The sequence below is a fragment of the Talpa occidentalis genome, unplaced genomic scaffold (assembly GCF_014898055.3).
Source record: "Talpa occidentalis isolate TD23 unplaced genomic scaffold, MPIMG_talOcc4v2.1 talOcc4.6, whole genome shotgun sequence".
NCBI lineage: Eukaryota > Metazoa > Chordata > Mammalia > Eulipotyphla > Talpidae > Talpa > Talpa occidentalis.
The window spans coordinates 53967572-53988335 of NW_023604972.1; the positions used below are offsets into that span (position 1 = coordinate 53967572).

Here is a 20764-nt window from a genome sequence, read left to right on the forward strand (position 1 = left end):
ACCCTTGGGAGCAGCCTGTCTTTATGCTGTAGGATTGACAGGATCAGGGGTGTGAACCAGCATTTCCTAGCCTTAGGTTTGTGTGTTGTTTACCTGGGAGCCTTTACAGGATTTGGGTATGGACCACAGACCCCAAACCCCACTTGATGTTTTTTTTAAGTCCTCAGGTAATCCTTATGCCTAGGGGAATGGGAACTACTGGAGCAGAAACTTGGGGCCAAGATTATACAGTGTTCTTTGGAGCTCCTTTTAGACATTATGGATCTAGCAACCAGGAAGTTCTTGCCCTGAATTATGTTACTAGTTAAAAATATTATTTAGAAGCTTTTGAGTAAAAAATATAGATATTAGCCAATTACACTTATTTCATGGTAAGAGAACCATGTCATTTGCTTTTACTTCATGCAGGATTCCAGGTATTATCAGTAATGAACTTAATCTCAGATCCTTCCCTATTGGGGGCAGGTGGGCTATCCCCTTTCTATCAGGACCCTGGCTCCCTTCGTTCAGGCATAAAGGCTGTCGCCCCCGAAGCCAGCACTTGGGCCTGGGCTGCACGCCACAGGCAGGACAGTACTTTCTTTAAACTTGATCATTTTTCCCCAAATTTGGGGTTTTTTTTTTGTCACTTTAAGTATGAACATTAGGAAAAGTTCTCTAAGGATGTAGTGAGAGCAATTGAAGACTGTGCCTGAGCCTTCCCACTAGTGGAATTTAGTGTTTTTATTTAAAGACCCTCTAGAGTCTCTCTCTCTCCTGGTGTAAAATTTTGGCAGTATTTTTAGAGGGTTACGGACTTTAGATTTAAAAGTGTGAGAAGGGGTCTCCCTCGTGGCTCAAGGAGTTAAGTCTCAGCACTGTGAAGCTATCCACAGCCACTGCAGTCTCAAGTTGGACAGTCTCAAGTTGGGCACAAGTTCAATCCCTGGCCAGGGAGCTGACCCACATGGTGCTGCAGACCTCTCCTGTCTCTCCCACTGCTCTCCTCAGCAGTGTATTTCAGTAGATCTACCTGTTCTGCTCCCCACTCTGTCTCTGGTGAATTCTCTCACCTCCACCCCATGAATCTTTGGCCTATAACCCAGCTCTTGTATGCATGAATAAATAAATCTTTTTTAAAAAAGAATTGAAAATCTGACTTTTTAACCTCCTTTTCCATAATATTTAAACCAAGCTTTTGTTTTCCAGATTTGGGAGAAAAATTGAAGTTCAGAAATAGTATGACAGGCTGTTGCAATGTAGAAAATACCCACAGCAAGCATACATGGGGCTAAGCATTGTTCTGGGTGCCTTTATAGATATGACTGCATTTAATTCAACCATCTGAGAGATTGTCTTTCAAATACAATGCAAGACTGTCCCTAACAGTCATATAGACAAATACTGAACAGGGAGTTAAGCTCACCAAATCTATCTTGTTTTTTCTAAATAAATGCTTTACTGATCAAGAAGCTTTGGTATTTTAGGAAAACAATTTTCAGTGCCATCATTTATGTATGTTTTCAAGAACAGGGAAAGGAAGTAATGGGACGTTGTCAGAAAGTGTGTATTTGTCTTGCTTAAGGTTTAGTCCTTCCCTTGTTCCAAGATCTGACTGTTTTGGGCCTTGTTTCTCTGTATCAACATCCCTGGTTATTACCCTTCATAATCAAGGGTTTGAAAAGGCGTCACATATAATTTCCTAAAGCCAGATATCTAATTTCTTCATGCCTATTTAGTTACCCTAAAAGCAACATAACTAGATGCATGTGATAGCTAAGACTGTTTTAAGGATTGTAATATCTGTATTTCCTCACCAAAAAGTAAAAAAGTGAATTAATTTTCCTTTTGTATAGTGCTTATCCCAGTGAAGATAACCTGTATTCTCATTACTAATTCTCTGTACTCAGCCTTGCTACTAATTTGGACATGGTGTTAACTGTATTCTCTTCTTATCAACCTCCTGCAAAGGCAATTCCCAGGAAAATACACAAATTTCCATAAAGTTCACTTCTCTAGTTTTCCCATGACCCATGCATTACCGAGCTCATTTGCTTTTCTATGGGAGAAGACTATGACAGAGTCTTAGAACTTGAGTGCTAAAACCTTACAGATCACTGACTCAGCTATTACGTTTAAATAGATGGGATATTTCCTCAACTGTTTGTTTGGTATTTGCACACAAGTGTCTATTGCGGGGGATTCTTGAAGAGGTACAAATTGTAGTTCAAGATCAGTGGTAGGGACTCTGGCGGTTACCGTATCATCTCTGGTTCAGTCCTTCCAAGCCCCCCTCCTGCTACCGCAATACCCCACAGACAACTTCGCCAATCTAATTTCCCATTAGGTTGTCCGTTTTTCTCCCTATCACAGCCCAGTTCCTGGTAGGACTCTCTCTCTATACCTGTTATAAACTATGACCCCAAATGAATATCAATTCTGAAAAAACTGCCTTCATATCTCCTACTACCTACAGGTTACCTAGATGGGAGGTGTGCAGTGAGCCAGATACTGAGGCAGTGAGCCAGATACTGAGCCAGATACTGAGGCTGCCCTGAGGCATTTTCTTCCAGAAACCATGTTGGCCGCCCCAAGGGTTATCTCTTCCATTCATGGTCTTCATTCTTTCTCTCTTGCTTCACTCTGTAGGTCAAATAGCATTTAGCAGATAATCTGTGACTGCCTGACCTTACAGGTTCAGAAAAACGAACAAGTGATCAGTATCTGGTCATTGCCTGCAGCCTTCCTTTGTGGATGCAGGCACACCACCGGACTCTTGTGCTTCTTCCAAAACCCAGGCCTTAGATGACATTCCTGTAGTGAGGTTGATTTGTGTGTAAGCTATAGGCAAAGAAGACTTATTTTTCCTCCTAAACAGAATACATGTCATCTCATTTTCAAATGGCTTCTTGACCCAAAAAGAACTCCTGTTTTCCTTCTTGGAAATTCAAGCCTTTATTTCCTGCCTCCAGAACTGCGTGGCTCCCTCTTTGATGGTCCTTTCTTAAATCTGCCTGCTTTAATATTATAGTGCAGTCCTGCCTCCAGGGACCTCAACCATGCCCCTCAGCTGCTAAATTTAATTTCCATGCCACTTGACAAATATTGAGTGCCTGCTCTGGGGAGGCCTCTGTGACTGTTCCAGATAGAAGATGACAGGCTTCCAAGTGCATAGTGTACAAAATACTAACCTCAACCCCAGAGGCTTGAACTCAGTCAAGTAAGCAAAATAACAGAAGAGGATTTTGGCATTATTTGGTTTAATGGCTTACTTTCTCTTAGCTTACTGATTATGATTGGCTTCTAAGTTGCTAAATATCAATATAAAGCATATTATTCCAGAAAGTGACAACAGCGTTCTTAAGTATTAAAATTAAGTGTTTGGTGATTTCTCGGGTTTTGGCTGTTCTTTCAAGTCACCGATTGGCCCAAACTGGAGTTATGACCAATTTTAAGGGTTGACTCACTGTGAATCTTATTTTTATGTGTGGTTTGTAAGGTCTGCCACTTTGGTTTATGGTCATAAGTAGCAAGTTCTAAGCAGCATGAAAACACACAAACAGAAATTAACTGTCATTCCACCTCTGGGGTTTGGTGTTTTCTTCAGGAAGTAACCTTGGGGAAGACTTTTGTTAGTTTTGCCCTGGGGACTTAGCCTGTGATTCACTAACTGCCTGGAAATCCCTTCCATTGAAAACTGTGTCTATTACTAGCTACTACTCATGTACTAATATCTATCTGGATAGTTCAGCAAATTCTGTGACTTTTCCCAAAGATAAATGTACCATTTTTTTACATTGCTTGCTGAGCCGGCTATGCAGTGTTTAATCTGAAACTCAAGAGAGGGGCCTCCCTGGTGGCGCGAGGGCTTAAGACGCAGCACTATGAAGCTATCCTCAGCCACTGCAGCATGAGTTCAATCCCTGGCCAGGGAGGTGACCCACATGGTGTTGTAGACCTCTCCTGACTCCCCCACTGCTCCCTTCAGCAGTGTATTTCAGTAGATCTGCCTGTTCTGTTCCCCATTCTGTCTCTGGTGAATCCTCTCACCCCCTGTACCTCTGGCCTGCACCCCAGTTCTTGTATGTATAAATAAATATTTAAAAAAAAAAAAAAAAAAAATAAGAGAATTCCTAAGCCCCTTGGTGGCAGAGCCTCATAGGCACACTAACTTCTTAATTGATGGGGAGGGTACTCTTACCTCCCAATACCCCCCAGCCCCCATTGGTAGGTTTCTTTTAACCCAGCAATTTTAATTTTTTTTCCTCTGACAATATCAACTGTCTCTTAAGTGTCACCATTTTAAATTATTGATTGAAGATTATATGCTGAGCAAAACTCCAGCAGACTTTACCTGGCATGCGCCAGTGCATTTCATTTCTGCTGAATTGAATTCTGCTGCTGGTGCATGTTGAACGCCACAGGGGAAATCACTGTTGGCATTTCAGTTGTGCTTCCAGGATGTGTGTTTATTACACATCTTACCTCCTTATGAGTCCCTCAAGGTACGTTTTCTCTGACCATTGTGATGAAAGGTTATATTTCTGAGCAGCTATTTTGTTTTTATCTTCTCTAACTTGAACTTCTTTCATTGTATTAACTAATTGGAAATTCAGAGGCCATTTTGCAGATTATTCTAGCAAAGTATGGAGAAAGCAGTGTCAGTAGGAATATAATGTGAGTCATATAGGTAATGTTAGATCTTCTAGTAGCCAAATTAAAAAAATACTGAAAGGGGAAATAAAGAAAACCATAATAATAATTTTAAAATTAAAAATAATTTTTAATTTTTTCAATTTGTAATATTTAAAATATCATTTCAACATTTAATCAGTATAAAAATTATTGAATTTCCCCCATTTGCACTGAGTCTTTGGGGGTGCTTGTCACTTTGGATAAGGTGTGTCCATACACTCCCTAACTGTGTGCAAGAGAGGGCAGAACTGGGGCCTGTGCCGCAAGGGGTTAACACGCAACCTATGAAGCTATCTGCAGCCTCTGCAGCATGAGTTCGATCCCCAGCCAGGGAAGTGACCCACATGGCACAGTAGACCTCTCCTAACTCACCCGCTGCTCCCCTCAGCAGTGTATTTCAGTCGATCTGCCTGTTCTGCTCCCCACTCTGTCTCTGGTGAATCCTCTCACCCCCCCCACACACACCTCTGGCCTGTACCCCAGTTCTTGTATGCATAAATAAATAAATCTTTAAAAAAATACAACATCACTTGAAAAAAAAAAAAGAGGGCAGGCAGAACTGATAGCCTCTAGTCTTCTCTTGGAATTAAATTCTCTACCCATATTTTCCCTTCTTAAAGTTCTCACTTGTTCACGTGCCAAGAGATTAAAAATAAATATCTTTATCAGCCACCTTGAATAATCCATTTTGAAACAGGAAATGTTTTCCTAGAGGGTTTGCGAGGCCTGCTGGAAGGGCACACTCCAGCATAGCTGTGTGCAGAGAGCTCGGAAAAGGAAGGGCAGGTTTACCTGTTTCCCCGTGTTTGAGCAAGGCTGCTTAGTAGTGTCTGGCAGAGCTTGAGCCTCAATGTCTTAATTTGTTCTTTTTTTTTTTCTTTTTGGAGAAAATCAGGGACCATGGGAGGAGACAGTGGTGAAAACTGGGGCTCCCTGCAGTTTATTTGAAGAATGGTTTTTCCTTTAAGACTTTGAGAGGATTTCAGGTTTTTTAAGGGATTGTCCTAGATTGACTGGTGGTGTCCCAGATTTCTCTCTGGGTGAACTGACAGTTGGAGGAGTTTCGTTCTAAACATACATCAAAGTTAATTGCAGGACTCCCACTGATCACTTCACTGTCATTGCTGGAGAGTCGGTAGCTCCCCCTTCCCAGGTGCTGCTACCTCCAACCAGACCAGGAAGAGGGGGCACCCAGAATTTGGGGTGCACAGTTGGACAAATGTTGAACATGTTGGACTTTTTGTAAATTTGGTATACTTATTAACTAGTGAGCACAAAAACATGAAGCAGACTTTAGCCATGAAGAATTCTTTGTTTTCTTAATCATCACAGGTATTTATTTGCCTTGCATTTTAGTTGGTTTAAATGGTCTCCTTTGCGTGCCTAATTCCTGTGTTGTTTTTTTTTTAAAGATTTATTTTTATTTATACAAGAGCTGGGGTACAGGCCAGAGTCGTGGGAGGGTGAGAGGATTCACCAGAGACAGAGCGGGGAGCAGAACAAGCAGACAGACTGAAAGCACTGCTGAGGGGGCAAGGCAGGAGAGGTCTGCCACACCATGTGGGATTCTCCCTGGCCAGCCAGGAATCGAACTGGTGCTGCAGAGGGACAGCTTCACAGAGCCGTGCTCAACCTGCTGCGCCACCGGGGAGGCCCATCCTGTATTGTTAAATATTTCTCTTCTTAGCACTAATAGTCCCTCACTAAAATCATATTTACAATCCTTTATTTTTTTTCAAATTTTTGAAAGTTAATAAATCTCCATGAATGCAGATAATAAAGGCAATCCTTTTTTTAAAAAAAGGAAAAATTAACAGAAATTTAAAACAACTGTTTTTATTTTGTTGGATGTCTTTCTAGTCCTTATGTGTAAGATCTATAAGCAAATTTTTTTGTAGCCTATTTCTTTTCCAACAGTGTATTTGGTTTTCATTAGAAGATAATTAAGATTTAAATACTAATTTTATGCAAACAAGTTATTAGTTATAAATGGTTCTTTTGAAAGAAGGAGGAACTTACTTATAAAATCATCTGTTGTTACTTGTTGTGATATATTGATTTTTTTATGCTTAGGAAAACACCAATGATATGTTGAAATCTATTTATTCTTCTTGTCAGTATATTACTAAGACAACTTCCCTTTCCTGCGTATGAAAAATAGTATTTCCTCATGCAAAAATCTATCTCAATAAAAATCACATCAAATCTAGATTGTCTCCTCTCCCTTACCTCAAGTATATGTACTAATGTTGCCTTGCCATAGAGACTACAGATGCCTCCAAAAGTCTAGTCAATATTGCTGCCTTTGATGACTCCCTCCACCCCTTCTCTACAGTTATGCTTATAGCTATTTTGTTTACTGTAATAGGGTGAAGCAGAAAGAGACCATGATAACAAGAAAGTCAGACTGGAGAAAGAAAACAAATCACAGTCATCATCTTCATCCTCTCACAAAGAATCTTCTAAATCAAAGTGAGTATAGAGACGAGGCACAGCCTAAGGGTGATTGAGTCTTCCTGGGTCTTGACGTGGCAGAGATGCTTTCTTTCTGCAGTGACTCACACTTAGATGATGGGTTATGTTTGTTGCTTTCATCCAGAGAATGGTCTAAGAATTAACAGTTCATTTGGTAACAACTTGGATTTATCAAAAGCATTTTAACAATGAAAATGGAAAATTTCCTAAACATCTGGAATTAGTTTCTTTCTAAATGAACTTTTACATAAAAAAATAGAAAAGGTGCCAATATTGTCCAGACCTCACAGAACCAGAAACAGAGGCACAGAGAGATGAAACGACTTGTCCAAATCACACAATTCTTGGTGGGGAGCACTCATTTAAATTCTGGGAGCCTGGGCTTAGTCCTCTCGCTTTGAAGGATGAGTGAAAATCCTTGGGCCATGCACTACGTCTGTCCCTCAGGAGAGAGGGTGCATCCAAGAATGTGTGACTATAAAAGTAACTTTTTTGCTCTCCAGTTTATCAAGAAATTGCTTCACAAAATGATTTGACAAAAGCAAGGGCATAGTGTCACCAGTGGGAGCCAACAGAGTTGAGGGAGAGAGAAAGGACCAAATGTGAGGATGGCCACTAGGATAGCCTGCTTGTCAGCAAGGTGAAGCCTGAGGAGCAGCTGATACAGGTGTTGGTGGAGTCATTTCAGACCACTGAAAGACTGCAAGCTGAGTGACAGATTATACAATTTAATTTACTACTGTATTTCTCAAAGGCATTGAAAAGTTCCTGAAATTCTGTCTTTCTATAACTGGATCTCATGCTCTGATGTATTTACCTTCTATGCCAGCAGCTGTTGTCCTTTAGCTAAGTAATGGCGTTGTTTGCATTGTGCCTTCACTTGGTTTTGTATACTGTTTGATTCCAGATCATCCAGGCCCTCCTCTGAGCCCTCAAAGAAGGAAATGCTCCCCCGCCAAACTACGCCCTCGTCCTCCCAGAAGCCAGCCAAGCCTGCACAAAAGAGGCCAAGGCGGGAAGCAGATCTCTGTGGCCAGGACCCTCCCAAAAGTGCCAATAGTAGCAAAAGCAGCCACAAAGACTCTTCCACTTCCAAGCACAGAAGAGTAGAGGGGAAGGGCTCCGGGAGTTCTGCAGAGCACAGAGTGAGTGGGGGGGCATAACTGGGTGAAAGGGGCTATACTGGTATATCTTTACTTTCAGTTCCCAAAGTAGTTCCTAATGACAGTATTTCATGATTATTCATCACTTTCAAGTAATTTTAATAGCAATAATGAGTTTTTTGTGTTTAAAACTCTATTTTTTACAGAAAGAGTGAAAGACATCATTATATGAAAATTTAGATGTCCTTTCTTCTTAAAGTGGTTCAGATGTAAAAATTGGAATAGATTTTCCTGTCAATTTCCTGTCAATTTTCTAACAGACATTTTAGTATAAGAAATGGTTGCCTTGGTTATTTCTTGGTTTAGATGTTCTATATCAAATTTTGTTATTGTTTACCACAGAAAAAAACGTATCCACTTTCTAAATATAAGTTCCTTTCTCCCTGTTAATCTGGGTGGGTGGGTGTTGACTAAGAGAAAATTCTACATTTGATTTTATTGATTGCCTGTTCCATTTTGGAGTACCTTGTACAGTCAGAATCTACAGTTTCAGTTGAATTTACAGTTGGGAAAGTGCTTGACCTAGCTGAATTTTTGCAGCATTGGTTTCCTCTTTTTCAGACTACTATTTTGGACTAATTAGGAGATGGAACATTTAGGATGATGGTCTTAGATGTTTGAGTGTAATGTGTATCATGATTTTTTTTAAGGGATCTTCTGGAGATAGTGCAAATCCTTTTCCAGTGCCTTCTTTGCCAAATGGCAACTCCAAACCAGGGAAGCTTCAAGTAAAGTTTGACAAGTAAGACTTCAGATGCTTGCTTCTTCTCCTCCCCCTCCCCCTCCCCCCTCCTCCCCTCCTCTACTCCTCCCTTCCTCCTCTCCTCCTCTCCTCTCCTTTCTCTTTTTTGCTATACCCTCGTCTGTCCCCCTCTCCTTCCATTTTTTTATACCTTCTTAGTCTTCTAAGGTTGTCTTACCCTAGTCTAGTAATCGTAGATTCAGATGGCCTAACCTGATCTTTTCTTTCAGACAACAAGCAGATTTTCACATGAAGGAGGCCAAAAAGTTGAAGGACAAAGCAGAATCAATGGTCAGTCTTGTCTCCTTTGGTAGAATGTTATCTGATAAAATATTTGTAGTCTGATTCTTCTGGGAATGGGGGTGGAGCAGGGGACGGCAGGAGGGAGGAGAGTATAGGGCCTGATATTGGCCCCAATGTCAGCATGATCAGTTGTACCTTAAGAAACCAGGTAAGGAATTCTTAGTGAAGTTATTTTATTTCACTCCACTGACTCAGACTGATCATGGGCAAATAAACAAAGCCTCTAGTCTCAAGTGTAAATTAATGGAAGTTAATCTACCTGAAATGCACGAGTGCTTCCTTGTTGTAGGGAATTAATTCTGTGAATGTGGAAAATGAGTCTTGCTATTGAAAAGTTATCAGTTCACTTCAAAACATTTTGGAAGGAATGCTGTTTACATTCCAAAATTATCTTAAAGCCTTTGAGAAGCTAATCTGAGGGAATCGTAGACTAGTGCCAGGAGGTGAAATTTTAAGATGAAGGTAATGATTGCACTGTTAGTAAACATACTTTAAAAAATGAACCTCTCTTTGCTTGGTGGCTGTTGGACTTTCTGGAAAGTGGTGGTTTTGTTAATTGCATGTGTAATTAAATATGCTTTTATATTGCTGCTGTAATGTAATTAGATAATGTTTTCCCTTTGCGTATTTAAACATCTAAGATTCTGGGGCTTTTAATTGCTTACTGTATTCCCTAAATATATACCCCCACTAACACCATATACAGAACTTTCTACTGCAGGAGAAGATCAGGGGTTGCTTTATTTTCCCTGTGCATTCTACCCATATACTGAAGAGGCTCCCTGGGTCAGTTCCTTTTGACCATCATGATCTGACCTGTTGCTCATCAACCCCAGCTGTAGGCTGGCGTCTGTTCTCAGACAGGCTCGGAAAGAGTGGAGCAGAAACCCTTTTATCAGATCTCCATTTGTGGGACAAAATATTTGTTGAATTATACTAGGCAGGATGCATTTAAGGGGGTGAAAGACAAGTCTCTGTAGACCTAACTCAAGCTGTTCTGTACCAGCATGACCTGAGTCAGATTACAACACTTGGACTTGGTCAAAAATTGTCTTTTTAATTTCTTTCTTCCAGCTTTGCAAAGTTATTGCTAAAACTGTGTGACTCTTTGGGTTTTGAATAAGAGCAAACTATTCATTATTTTGTCAGCCAATTATCTAGAACTTATCATGATACTGGACACTTTCAGCACTGGAATCTCTCATTATTTAAACAATAACTCAGGGAATTTTTTGCTTTGCTTTTAATCTATACATATGTGTATCTTACTCCTCTCTACCTAACTTTACTGTTTGTCCCAGTGTGCCCAGGATATTCCTAGTGCTCTGTTTAAGCCTGTTGTAGCCCATTTTAATAAATAGTAATAACTTATTTCACCCTCAAAATATTCCAAGTTGGACAGTAACTGAATGCCCAGACCATTCATAATATCCTTAGTTGCACAGTGTCTCAAAGATGTCCATTTGATATTCCAAGTAGTTAATCCACAAGTGAATATAAAGGAGTATATTTCATCTCTCATTTTACTCATTTTTGTTGAGTGGGGAAATTGCAAGTCCACAATTGTAACACCATCTCAGGAGACACAGAGAGTTATCACAGGAATATTTCATGTGTTGTCTCACAAAATACATAAGGAGGTAAATATTGACAGGTATTGTATTGTAGTTGCTTTTGTTTCTACACTGAGGCCAATATTAATGGAAATTCAATGAAAGATGATGAGTAAGTAAATTTAAAGAGTTAAGTTTACATCAGTGAAGCAAACCAGTAAGGTCTCTATAACTGCTGATTAATTGGGCCATGTTAATCTGACTTTTATTCTTTTTTGTCAATAATTTTCTAAGCCTGGGTTCTCCAGAAAAAAAATACTTTAAAATAATTCTTTAAATTAGCAGCCCTATGCCAACTTTATTTGCTAACATCTCCTTACAGTCCTGTTGTATCTTTGCTATTTCCACAGTTTGTTCTTGAATATATCAAATTAAAAGCACTAGCTATAAGCAAATTTTCAAAACATCATGTCAATCAGCTGCACTAATATGTGATTCATATGCCACGTGTAGAGGAAGTAGCCTTGCTCATCACAGTCTCACTAGTTGAGTTGGTTGTGTTCCACCAAGTGAGAAGCGCATAAGTGACAAAATATGTAATTCAGGCATAGGGTGATTTCATATTTCTCTGTTCCCTTTCAGGGACTCTGTAATCCCTGTTAGCTTACAGGATAGCCTTGTACACTTAGCTGAAACTTCCACAGGAGGTTAAATAATCTTTTGGACTCCTCAGTACAAAAAAGTGATTACCTTAGACATAATACCTGTGCTGTTCACATACCATAATGTTTTCTCCTTGAGATAAACAAGACATGCAAAGAAGCATATGACAACATTATTCAGACTGTGTAGAATAATTGTTTCTCAGGAAACGTACATAATGAGTAATTATGGACTAGTTACAGGATGCTGTGTAGTTATCACCTCAGTTGGAATGTATACTTTAGTATAGTTTTGAGAAACATCAATACAAGCTTGATTTCTTTTTCCTACTGATTATTTTTCCTTTTATTCTGAGTTTTTGCTAAAAAAATTTTCAGTACCTCAGAGCCAACAGACCTTGGTTACCATTTTGAGTTCATTTGTTCTCACTTTTCATCATAATTAAACTAAGACAGTGGAGAGAAGTTACAGTAAAGAATGTGAGTGAGACACTAAATAAACATCTATCTTTGACCTAACAATGACTGTGTTCTTGTCCTGCAGACAGACAAGGTTGGGAAGGCTTTTAAGTACTTGGAGGCTGCCTTGTCCTTTATTGAGAGTGGGATTGCCATGGAGTCAGAAAGCCCAGCATCCAAGTCCGCTTACTCGGTGTACTCTGAAACTGTAGACCTCATTAAGTAAGTGCCAAGTCATTCTGCCATCCTCTTAAGTACTTCTCTTTCCTCACCTTTATTGCTGTGATCCTTTGGAATCTTCTATGAAGACAGCTTAATAATAGTGAGCCTTAAAAGAGTTACTGATACAGGAACTTTGTTTTTGTTCTGAACTAGAAGTGTATTCCTGATGAAGGGCTGAAACAGGAGTAACTGGGTCCAACCATATCACTTTGCCAAGTGCACTGTGAAATGCAAGCCTTTCAGGGAGAGGTTGGCTGCCTCATCAGATGCCCTCCACCTCAGTGCAGGCTCCCTTCTTTATTATCTGCTTTTCAGCAGGGGACTGGTAAGGACACAAGTCTACTTGGTTTCAAGCAATAGACAGGCCAGAGAAGAAACATGTCCTATCTTAGTTTTGTGAAAGGCTTGAACTATAGCCCTTAAACCTCATTTTTCACCCCATCATTGGCTCTCATGTCTTCCCATCTTTAGGAAAAATCAGCATAAAACCAAGCAAAATAAGAAGTCTTTGTTGTGTCTGTGGATTTCTATGTGTTTTTGCTTAACCAAGTATGTTCATATTTTCCTCTAGATTCATAATGTCATTGAAATCCTTCTCAGATGCAACAGCACCAACACAAGAGAAGATATTTGCTGTTTTATGGTGTGTACTTTTTTCTTTGTCTCAATTCTATTATATTTGCTTTCACATCTTTTGATGTCATAAAAATACTTGTTTTTCTTAACATGAGAATTATAATGAAAGGCAAATTAGTAGGATGTGTGGTCAAGGGTTTAATCCCGCCAATTGTTAATTTTTGTGACATGGCATCAGCTGCCATTTACTGATGACTCAGTAGCTGCGTGGGGCCTGTGACTTAATTTATGTTCATGTATTTTTGTGTTTTTCTGCTAATATTTACTTCTGATGGTAGTATGAACAGAACAGTGAGATTTTTTTTTTTTTTTAAGATTTATTTATTTATGCATAGAAAATCTGGGTGTAGGCCAGAAGTGTGGTGGGAGGAGGGATGAGAGGAGTCATCAGAGACAGAGTGGGGAGCAAAATGGGTGGATCTACTGAAATACACTGCTGAGGGGAGCGGCGGGCAAGACAGGAGAGGTCTGCCGTGCCATATGTGGTGAGCTCCCTGGTTGGGGATTGAACTTAGGCCATCCGCAGTGATAATGCTGAGACTTCACCCCCATGCCACTCATGGAGATGAGGAAGCCTCATGTGTTCATTAGACTGCATGTAAACTCTTAGATGGCTGTCTTTCTGTGGTGGTGACATCAGTCTACTGGGCACTATGTCACTTTAACTTCTGTTTATGTTCACAGCATGCGTTGCCAGTCCCTTCTGTACATGGCAATGTTTCGTTGTAAAAAAGATATAGCAATAAAGTATTCTCGTACTCTCAACGAACACTTCCAGAGTTCTTCCAAAGTTGCCCAGGCACCTTCTCCATGCATTGCAAGGTAATGATAAGTCTAATTTAAGTGATTTCCAAAATCAAGAGATTTATTTATCTTCTGCTTTTTGCAGCTTTTGTATTTATACATGACTTAGCTTTTCAAGAATTACATGCACTTGTGTGCTCATTTGCTTTTTAAATTCTTAGTATATTTCTACCTTTTCCAAGAGTAGTTACATACTAATGTGTTTGTTGATTGGATAATGTAAAAAGATTTAAGGAGTTAGGGGTCAACAATTTTAGAGCTTTGAGGGTCTTTAGCTTTGCCTAACAACACAAAACAATTAGTGGTAAAGCTACAGTCCTTTCTGCTTTTATCTGACATGTTGTCTTTTTTTTTTTTTTTTTTATAGAGGCATGTTTTCTTTCTTTCTTTCTTTCTTTTTTTTTTTACTGCCACAGAAATACAAAAAGCTTATAGGACTTTATTAAATGGAAAACATCATCATACATGATCACAACTGATATCCACAGTCACCACATAATAAAGAAAGCAACATGTATTGTATTCCCTGTTTTTACAAGGTGATAGAGTTGCAATATTTACCTATATACTAAAGCAGCAAAATGCATGAATGAATGGGGACTATAACACAACTCCTTGCATTCTTTTTTTTTTTTTTTTTTTAAATATTAAATTTTATTTTTATATTCCCCCATACAATTGCAAACGCCCCATTCTGACCCCAATCCTTCCCCTCCCGCCCCCCACTTTCTTTCTTTCTTTGTTTTTGTTTATACATGCACTGGGTACAGTCAGAAGCGCGGGAGGGTGAGAGAATTCACCAGAGCCAGAGCGGGGAGCAGAGCAGGCAGAAGGACCGAAGGACACTGCTGAGGGGAGCAGCGGGCGGCAGGAGAGGTCTGCGCGCCATGTGGGACCCTCCTCCGGTGGCCGGGGAGCAGCCGGGGATCGAACCGGCGCCGCAGAGGCTGTGGGCAGCTTCGCAACCCAGCGCTCAACCGCTGCGCCACTGGGGAGGCCCCTGACATGTTGTCTTAATGTTTTCTCAATTAACTAAAACTTTCTATAACTATCCCAAGATGTGGTCTAAGATTTATTTATAAGGAAGTTCATTAGTTGTAACTTTCTTACAACATGGGTTTAGAAACAACCCAAATGTTGGGAATAAAATGATTAAATAAACTCTGGTATGATTACATGGTAGAATACAATGCAGACTTACATTAATAGACTGTACTTGAAAGATTGTTTAATTCATGATAAAAATACTATGCATCCTATTTGTACAAATTTGGAAATACATCTTTATCGATAAATATAAATAAGGAACATAAAAGAAAAAGAACTTTCTATAACCATATGTCTCCACCTGTTCCAGAATTCATAAGTGATACTAAGAATGAAGTCAACTATCTCTAGCTGAATTGTATTCCCCACTTTTGTGAACTGAAATTGTTCATCTATGCCATAAGATAGTGGAAAAACAGAACCCTTGTCTAAGTGTTTTGAAGATGAAGATAGCATTTCTTTAGAACTTGGCTATGCTCCTTGAAAATATCCCAATTCTGATAGGTTTTGCTATTTTAAGACTATCACCTAGAAGATGGCCCCATTTTCAGTACATTCAAAAGAAGGGATTCCCAGATGACTTTTCATAAAAAAGTCCTAGAAAAGTAACTTCCTACTTCTGAAAATTCTCATAACTCCCACCTCTAAGGTATTATTCTAAGTTAGCAGATTGTTAGTCACATTATCTTAGATAACTCCTTCCCCACTTGCCTCACTTTGTACCAGACTGTGTTTTGGTACTGGAGACACAGCGATAAACAAGCCCAAACCCCTGCCTTCACAGAGTTTTCACTCTAGTCCTTCAAAATGTACATTCTGTAAAATAAAACTATTAATTGTTCTTATTCTTAGTTGATCTAAAAGATTACTGTTTGACAAGGGACTGTGGTGAAGATTCACGGGTACTGTGGCGGTGGGAGGCTTATGGGGACTCCACATCAGAGGAGAAATAGAATATTGTACAAAAGTAAACAACAATGTAAGAAAATAAAAAAAGCTTAATAAAAATAAATAAAAGAAAAAAAAAAACAAAATGTACATTCTGCTGGGACCACTTAGGGCATATTTAGTCCAAGGGTTGATGTTACCATATCATGAGCCCACTTCTGTGTATCTTTCATTTTATATCCTTTTGCTTTTTATATCTAAAAATTTTTTTATATCTAAAAATATTTTTATATCTAAAAATATTGCATTTGTGTTTTTCTTTTGATCCATTTTCAAGGCACTTGTTAACCTGTATGTCCAGGTATATAGGAGAGAAGTTTAAGAATCCTCTGATGCACAGTACTCCTTGTCCTATCTCCTCATAGACTGTCCTGTATTTCTTCAGTCATTGATTCAGTGAATATTTGTCAAGAGCCTAGTGTTTGCACCTGCAGTGCTAAGTACTGGAAATAAAAAGATTAAAAAGAGGGCCTCCCCGGTGGCGCAGCGGTTGTGCGCTGGGTTGCGAAGCTGCCCGCGGCCTCTGCGGCGCCGGTTCGATCCCCAGCTGCTCCCCGGCCACCAGAGGAGGGTCCCACATGGCGCGCAGACCTCTCCTGCCGCCCGCTGCTCCCCTCAGCAGTGTACTTCGGTCCTTCTGCCTGCTCTGCTCCCTGCTCTGGCTCTGGTGAATTCTCTCACCCTCCCGCGCTTCTGACTGTACCCAGTGCATGTATAAACAAAACAAACAAACAAATAAATAAAAATACATGCCTCTTTAAAATAAAAATAAAAAAAAAAAAAAAAAAAGATTAAAAAGAAGTGATCTCTGCCTCTGGCAGAGAGAAAGCTGTGCTATGTCTCCAGTCTAGAAAAGTATCAAGTACAGAGTAGGTTCTCAGTTAATGTTTACCGAGTGGGTGGTGTAGATATGAGATTAGCACTGTCTTCACAGGAGAAGTATTATCTTACTATTACTAGGAAAAGTTGGAACTGGGAGTAGGGAGAGGAAGGGATTCCAGGCAAAGGGAGCAACCTAGGTAAATGGCATGGAAAAGCATATTTGGAGAACAGATTCGCCCACCTGATTCTATGCCAGTTTGCCTCCATGCAGTTACTTTCATTTGGTGGCCCTGTTTCTCTGTGCTTTATGAACTATATTGCCAAAGTAATGAAGGCAAAGGGTGTCTCTTTGACCTTATATAGGGGTGACTAGATAAGAAGTGCTTATCACTTTGGCTGGTACTCACTGAAACAGTGACTGGGGCTATAGTTCCAGAAATAGGAAATCTATAATCTGGTGGTTTAGGTGATTAACCAGTTTTCTCTTTCCTTCTGTCCTCAGAAGCACAGGCGCACCCTCCCCTCTCTCACCAATGCCGTCTCCTGCTGGGTCCATAGGGTCCCAGTCAAGCGCTGGCAGTGTGGGGAGCAGTGGGATGCCTCCCACCATCAGTACCCCCGTCACGATCCAGAACATGACGTCTTCCTATGTCAACATTACTTCCCATGTCCTTACTGCCTTTGAGCTTTGGGAACAGGCTGAAGCCCTTACAAGGAAGAATAAAGGTAAATGACTCAGTGGTGGCAGCTACTGGGGTGTGGGAGTTGGAAGGGACCAATGCTCTTGGTTTGTATTTTATGTTCATTTTTCTGGAGATAAAAAAATGTGTATTTTACTATTTATTCTTGTCACGTTTTCTCCTTTCTTCTTCACAACCTATTAGCAATCATTTAGTTCTGTGACCTGGGGCTGGATTTCTGGGCAAGATCTTAGCAAAATTAAATTAGAAGTACTTCAAGCCCTGTCCCTCAAAAGTGTTCTGGCATGACTTTGAACTGAAATCCTAGCAAAGGAGCAAGGCAAATGAAGAAGGAAAGTTACTGGCTGCCCTGAGGCATTCCAATTTGAGATGTGCAGTAACATAACCTAAATACTGAGTTTATTTTCAGACTATGTTAAGATTGGTAGTATCAATACAAGAAATGGGGCATGGTAAACATTCTTTACACTTGTTTAAGAAGGTGCTTGAAGAAGCCAAGGTTTAAGTGATGGAACTGTGCCATGCTATTATAGGAACTACTTGGTGTCCATTCCACAGGCACTTATAAGTAAGTGCTTGTATGTAAATACCAGATTAATTTCATTACCTATTTTTTTCCTGGTTGTAGGGAAGAGACAACCAGCTTAGCTGTAGGCACTAGGTTTCCTCAGTCTCTTAGAATTTTCTTCCTTAGCAAACTAATGGTGCTTTTAATATGTTGCATTCATGCATTTGTTGATCCAGAAGTTTAAATTGGGTATTTCCTAGTGCCATCCACTGTGCTTGGCATTATGGATTCGAGTTTAAAACCCCAAAATGAGATAAAACAAATCCATTTCTTCCATTCTAGTATAGTGGAGGGATGTGGACAATCAGCAAATTCTTATAATAGATTATGATTTTTTTTGCTGTGATGAAGCACAGAGTGTTATAGGAAGATAGTTTCTAGAAACTTGCCTATTTGTTTCCTTTTTATGTTTGTGTGTGCAAGTGTGTTTACTTGGTTTTGTTTTTTGGCTTATTTGCAGAATTTTTTGCTCAACTCAGCACAAGTGTGTGTGCCTTGGCCCTCAACAGCAGTTTGGTGGATCTGGTGCACTATACAAGACAGGGTTTTCAGCGGCTAAAACACAAGTAACCAAAACACCTTAACAGAGGCCCAAGTGGATTTGATGCCTTGGGAGATTTTCTGCACATTGTCTCATCAGGACACCATGCTCAAGAATATAAGAAGTTGAGATATCCAGGACACTTGTCCACGTAAACTCTCAAGAGCTACGTGATCATTGGTTGGACGTGACGTTTGTGCAGAAGCGAAAGGGGGAGACTGGCCTCACAGATGCTCTTGCCTTTCCTAACAAAAGGACAGAAGTGCAATGTAGCCTAAGTGGATGTATGAATGGTCTAGAAACATTTCCGTAGTTTTTTAACCAGCAGGATGCAAGTCACAGATGAAATGCGAAGCAAATTCAACTTAAAAGCAAATCCACTTCATCTCAGTAGCCACATTCCCAGAAGGAAAACAATTTTTAACAATGAATTTTGGTGTAGGGTTTTGTGAATGATTTTTTTTTTTCCTTAATTTTACATTTTGGGGGAAGTACTTGTTTAATAAATGGTAACGGTCATCTATAAAATTCTGAAGGACTCCACTGTACCCACACTCTGCCAGCGAACAGTGGCTTTGATAATACCAAGTATTGTCATAATTTATGAAATGAAAGGTGACTTCCCATGGCCTGGAGCACTGAGCACTGTCCCAGGCTGGGCTTCTCCTACTGTGCTGTGAGTCAGCCCCCGCGGGACGCAGAGGGAGGAGCCTCCACACAGGAGCCAGCGCCGGGTCTCCAGGTGTGAGGGAGGCTGTGGCACCGCCACTACCACCCCAGCTTCCACGAAAGGCAGTCACCACTGACTATATTCTGAATTTCCTACCTGGGGAAGAAGGGAACCAACGTTTGTACCTGACCAGATGGCTAACGTGCTTTTTAGTTTTTGTTTAAGTAGAGCTGGAATTTGAGGTGCTGACCTGTGGTCTGCGGTTATGGGGTAACTCCTGTGTCTTACCAATTCAGAGTTTTGTCAGCGAACAACAACAACAAAAATGAAATCTACTTCTTAGAGAGGCTATATTTTTCTGCTACAAATTATTTTATATTTATAGTGAAACTAGACTTTCAGAGTCCTTGATTGTCTAGGGGAAATTAACTCCCTGAGAGGATGTGGAGATTTGGGGTGTTTAATTAGATTTAAAAAAAAAAAAGTCACCACTTGCCTTCACTCCCAAGTATTCTCAATCAACTAGATTTAATTAGATTGAAGAGGAACTGTGGCCTTTCCCCTGTGTTGTTATTGCCATATTAGATATGTTAAACCAAGCTCATTTTGAGTGACCCAAAATGAAGAACCCAATCAGAATTCCCATATATCCATAAAGCACAGATTTTCCTTTTCATTGAAATTTTGAAGGTTGTTATTGAAGCATTATTTTGAGTGCAGTGTTCTTTAAATGCCAATTCTTTTTTATCCCTCTTAGAAAAAAAATAGAACTTGCATATGTATTGAAATCGAAGCATGAGTGTTACCTCTACAGTTGGTTTATTTTCCTACCCGCCTTCTCTTTTTTTTTCCTTCTATATGTTGTTTCTTCCCAAGCATGTGTGACTTTTTCATATTTATTTATTAGCAAAGAAGGTATTACCATCTTTATTTATAATGCCATTTTAAGATCCATATGATGAATGTGAGAACTCCCTTGTGATGTGGTAAATCTGGAAAAGGATGTGTGGAAGATGAGGATGATGCTTATTTTCCTCACTACAAATTGTTTTTTATGAAGCTGTTCTTTCAGTGTCTTACAACCTGTTCTTTTGTTACCTATCCGTAGCTAGGTCACAGGCCTGTTCCTCACGTTTAGGGTAAAGCAGAGAGAATTACTACAGTAGTAATATGTGAGTAAGAACTCGATGTATGCTCTTGATGAACTGTTTTCATTTATTGATGTTTGAAAGCGAAGTCATGACCCTTTTTACACTAGCAGTTGCTCAGAGGACACAGTAGCCTGGTGGGTGGCACTGCGTGTCCCTCTCATACGTGGGAGAGGACAGACAAGGGTGAGGCTTTTGTGACTATTTAACATCTTGTTTCCCTCTTAGTCATTGCCTCTCCTTTACCCCACAACTCCCCAAGATGAGCCACTCATCTTTAGGATGAGCTCTGATCTATGCAGATTGGGGGTGGGGGGCCAGGGTGGAGAGAGGTGGGGGTGGGGGTTGGGGGAAGAGTGTGCAGTGCATGTTCCGTCAGCGTGTCCGGTGTTCCCTTCACTGAAGACATTTCCAAGGCAGTTTCTCAGCCAATTCTAAACTTACTGCAGTGGCCTTACTCTGTGTGTGTTTTCTTTTTTCCTGTCCTCTCTAGCAAAATTTTATTTGTCCCTTGAAGAACTAATGGACTTGCAGAGATCAGTTCATACTGTTTTGATCATAGAATATTTCACCTTCTTACTTCAACATGCATTGTACTGAAAAGGAAATTTCTAATGGCTACTTTT

General features: G+C 40.0%; 1 protein-coding gene across 1 annotated transcript in view; it reads left to right on the forward strand.

The window, feature by feature from the left end:
• Window positions 1–20465, forward strand: part of AFF1 (ALF transcription elongation factor 1) — a 194765-nt gene extending 174300 nt beyond the window's left edge. Inside the window, 10 exon segments of the mRNA XM_037529054.2 lie at window positions 7043–7146; window positions 8057–8294; window positions 8963–9054; window positions 9285–9345; window positions 12117–12253; window positions 12825–12896; window positions 13574–13711; window positions 17013–17236; window positions 18240–18340; window positions 18343–20465. Of these exon segments, the coding sequence (XP_037384951.1) occupies window positions 7043–7146; window positions 8057–8294; window positions 8963–9054; window positions 9285–9345; window positions 12117–12253; window positions 12825–12896; window positions 13574–13711; window positions 17013–17236; window positions 18240–18340; window positions 18343–18363 (1188 nt within the window). The 3' untranslated portion in view covers window positions 18364–20465.
• The last annotated feature ends 299 nt before the right edge of the window (window positions 20466–20764 follow it).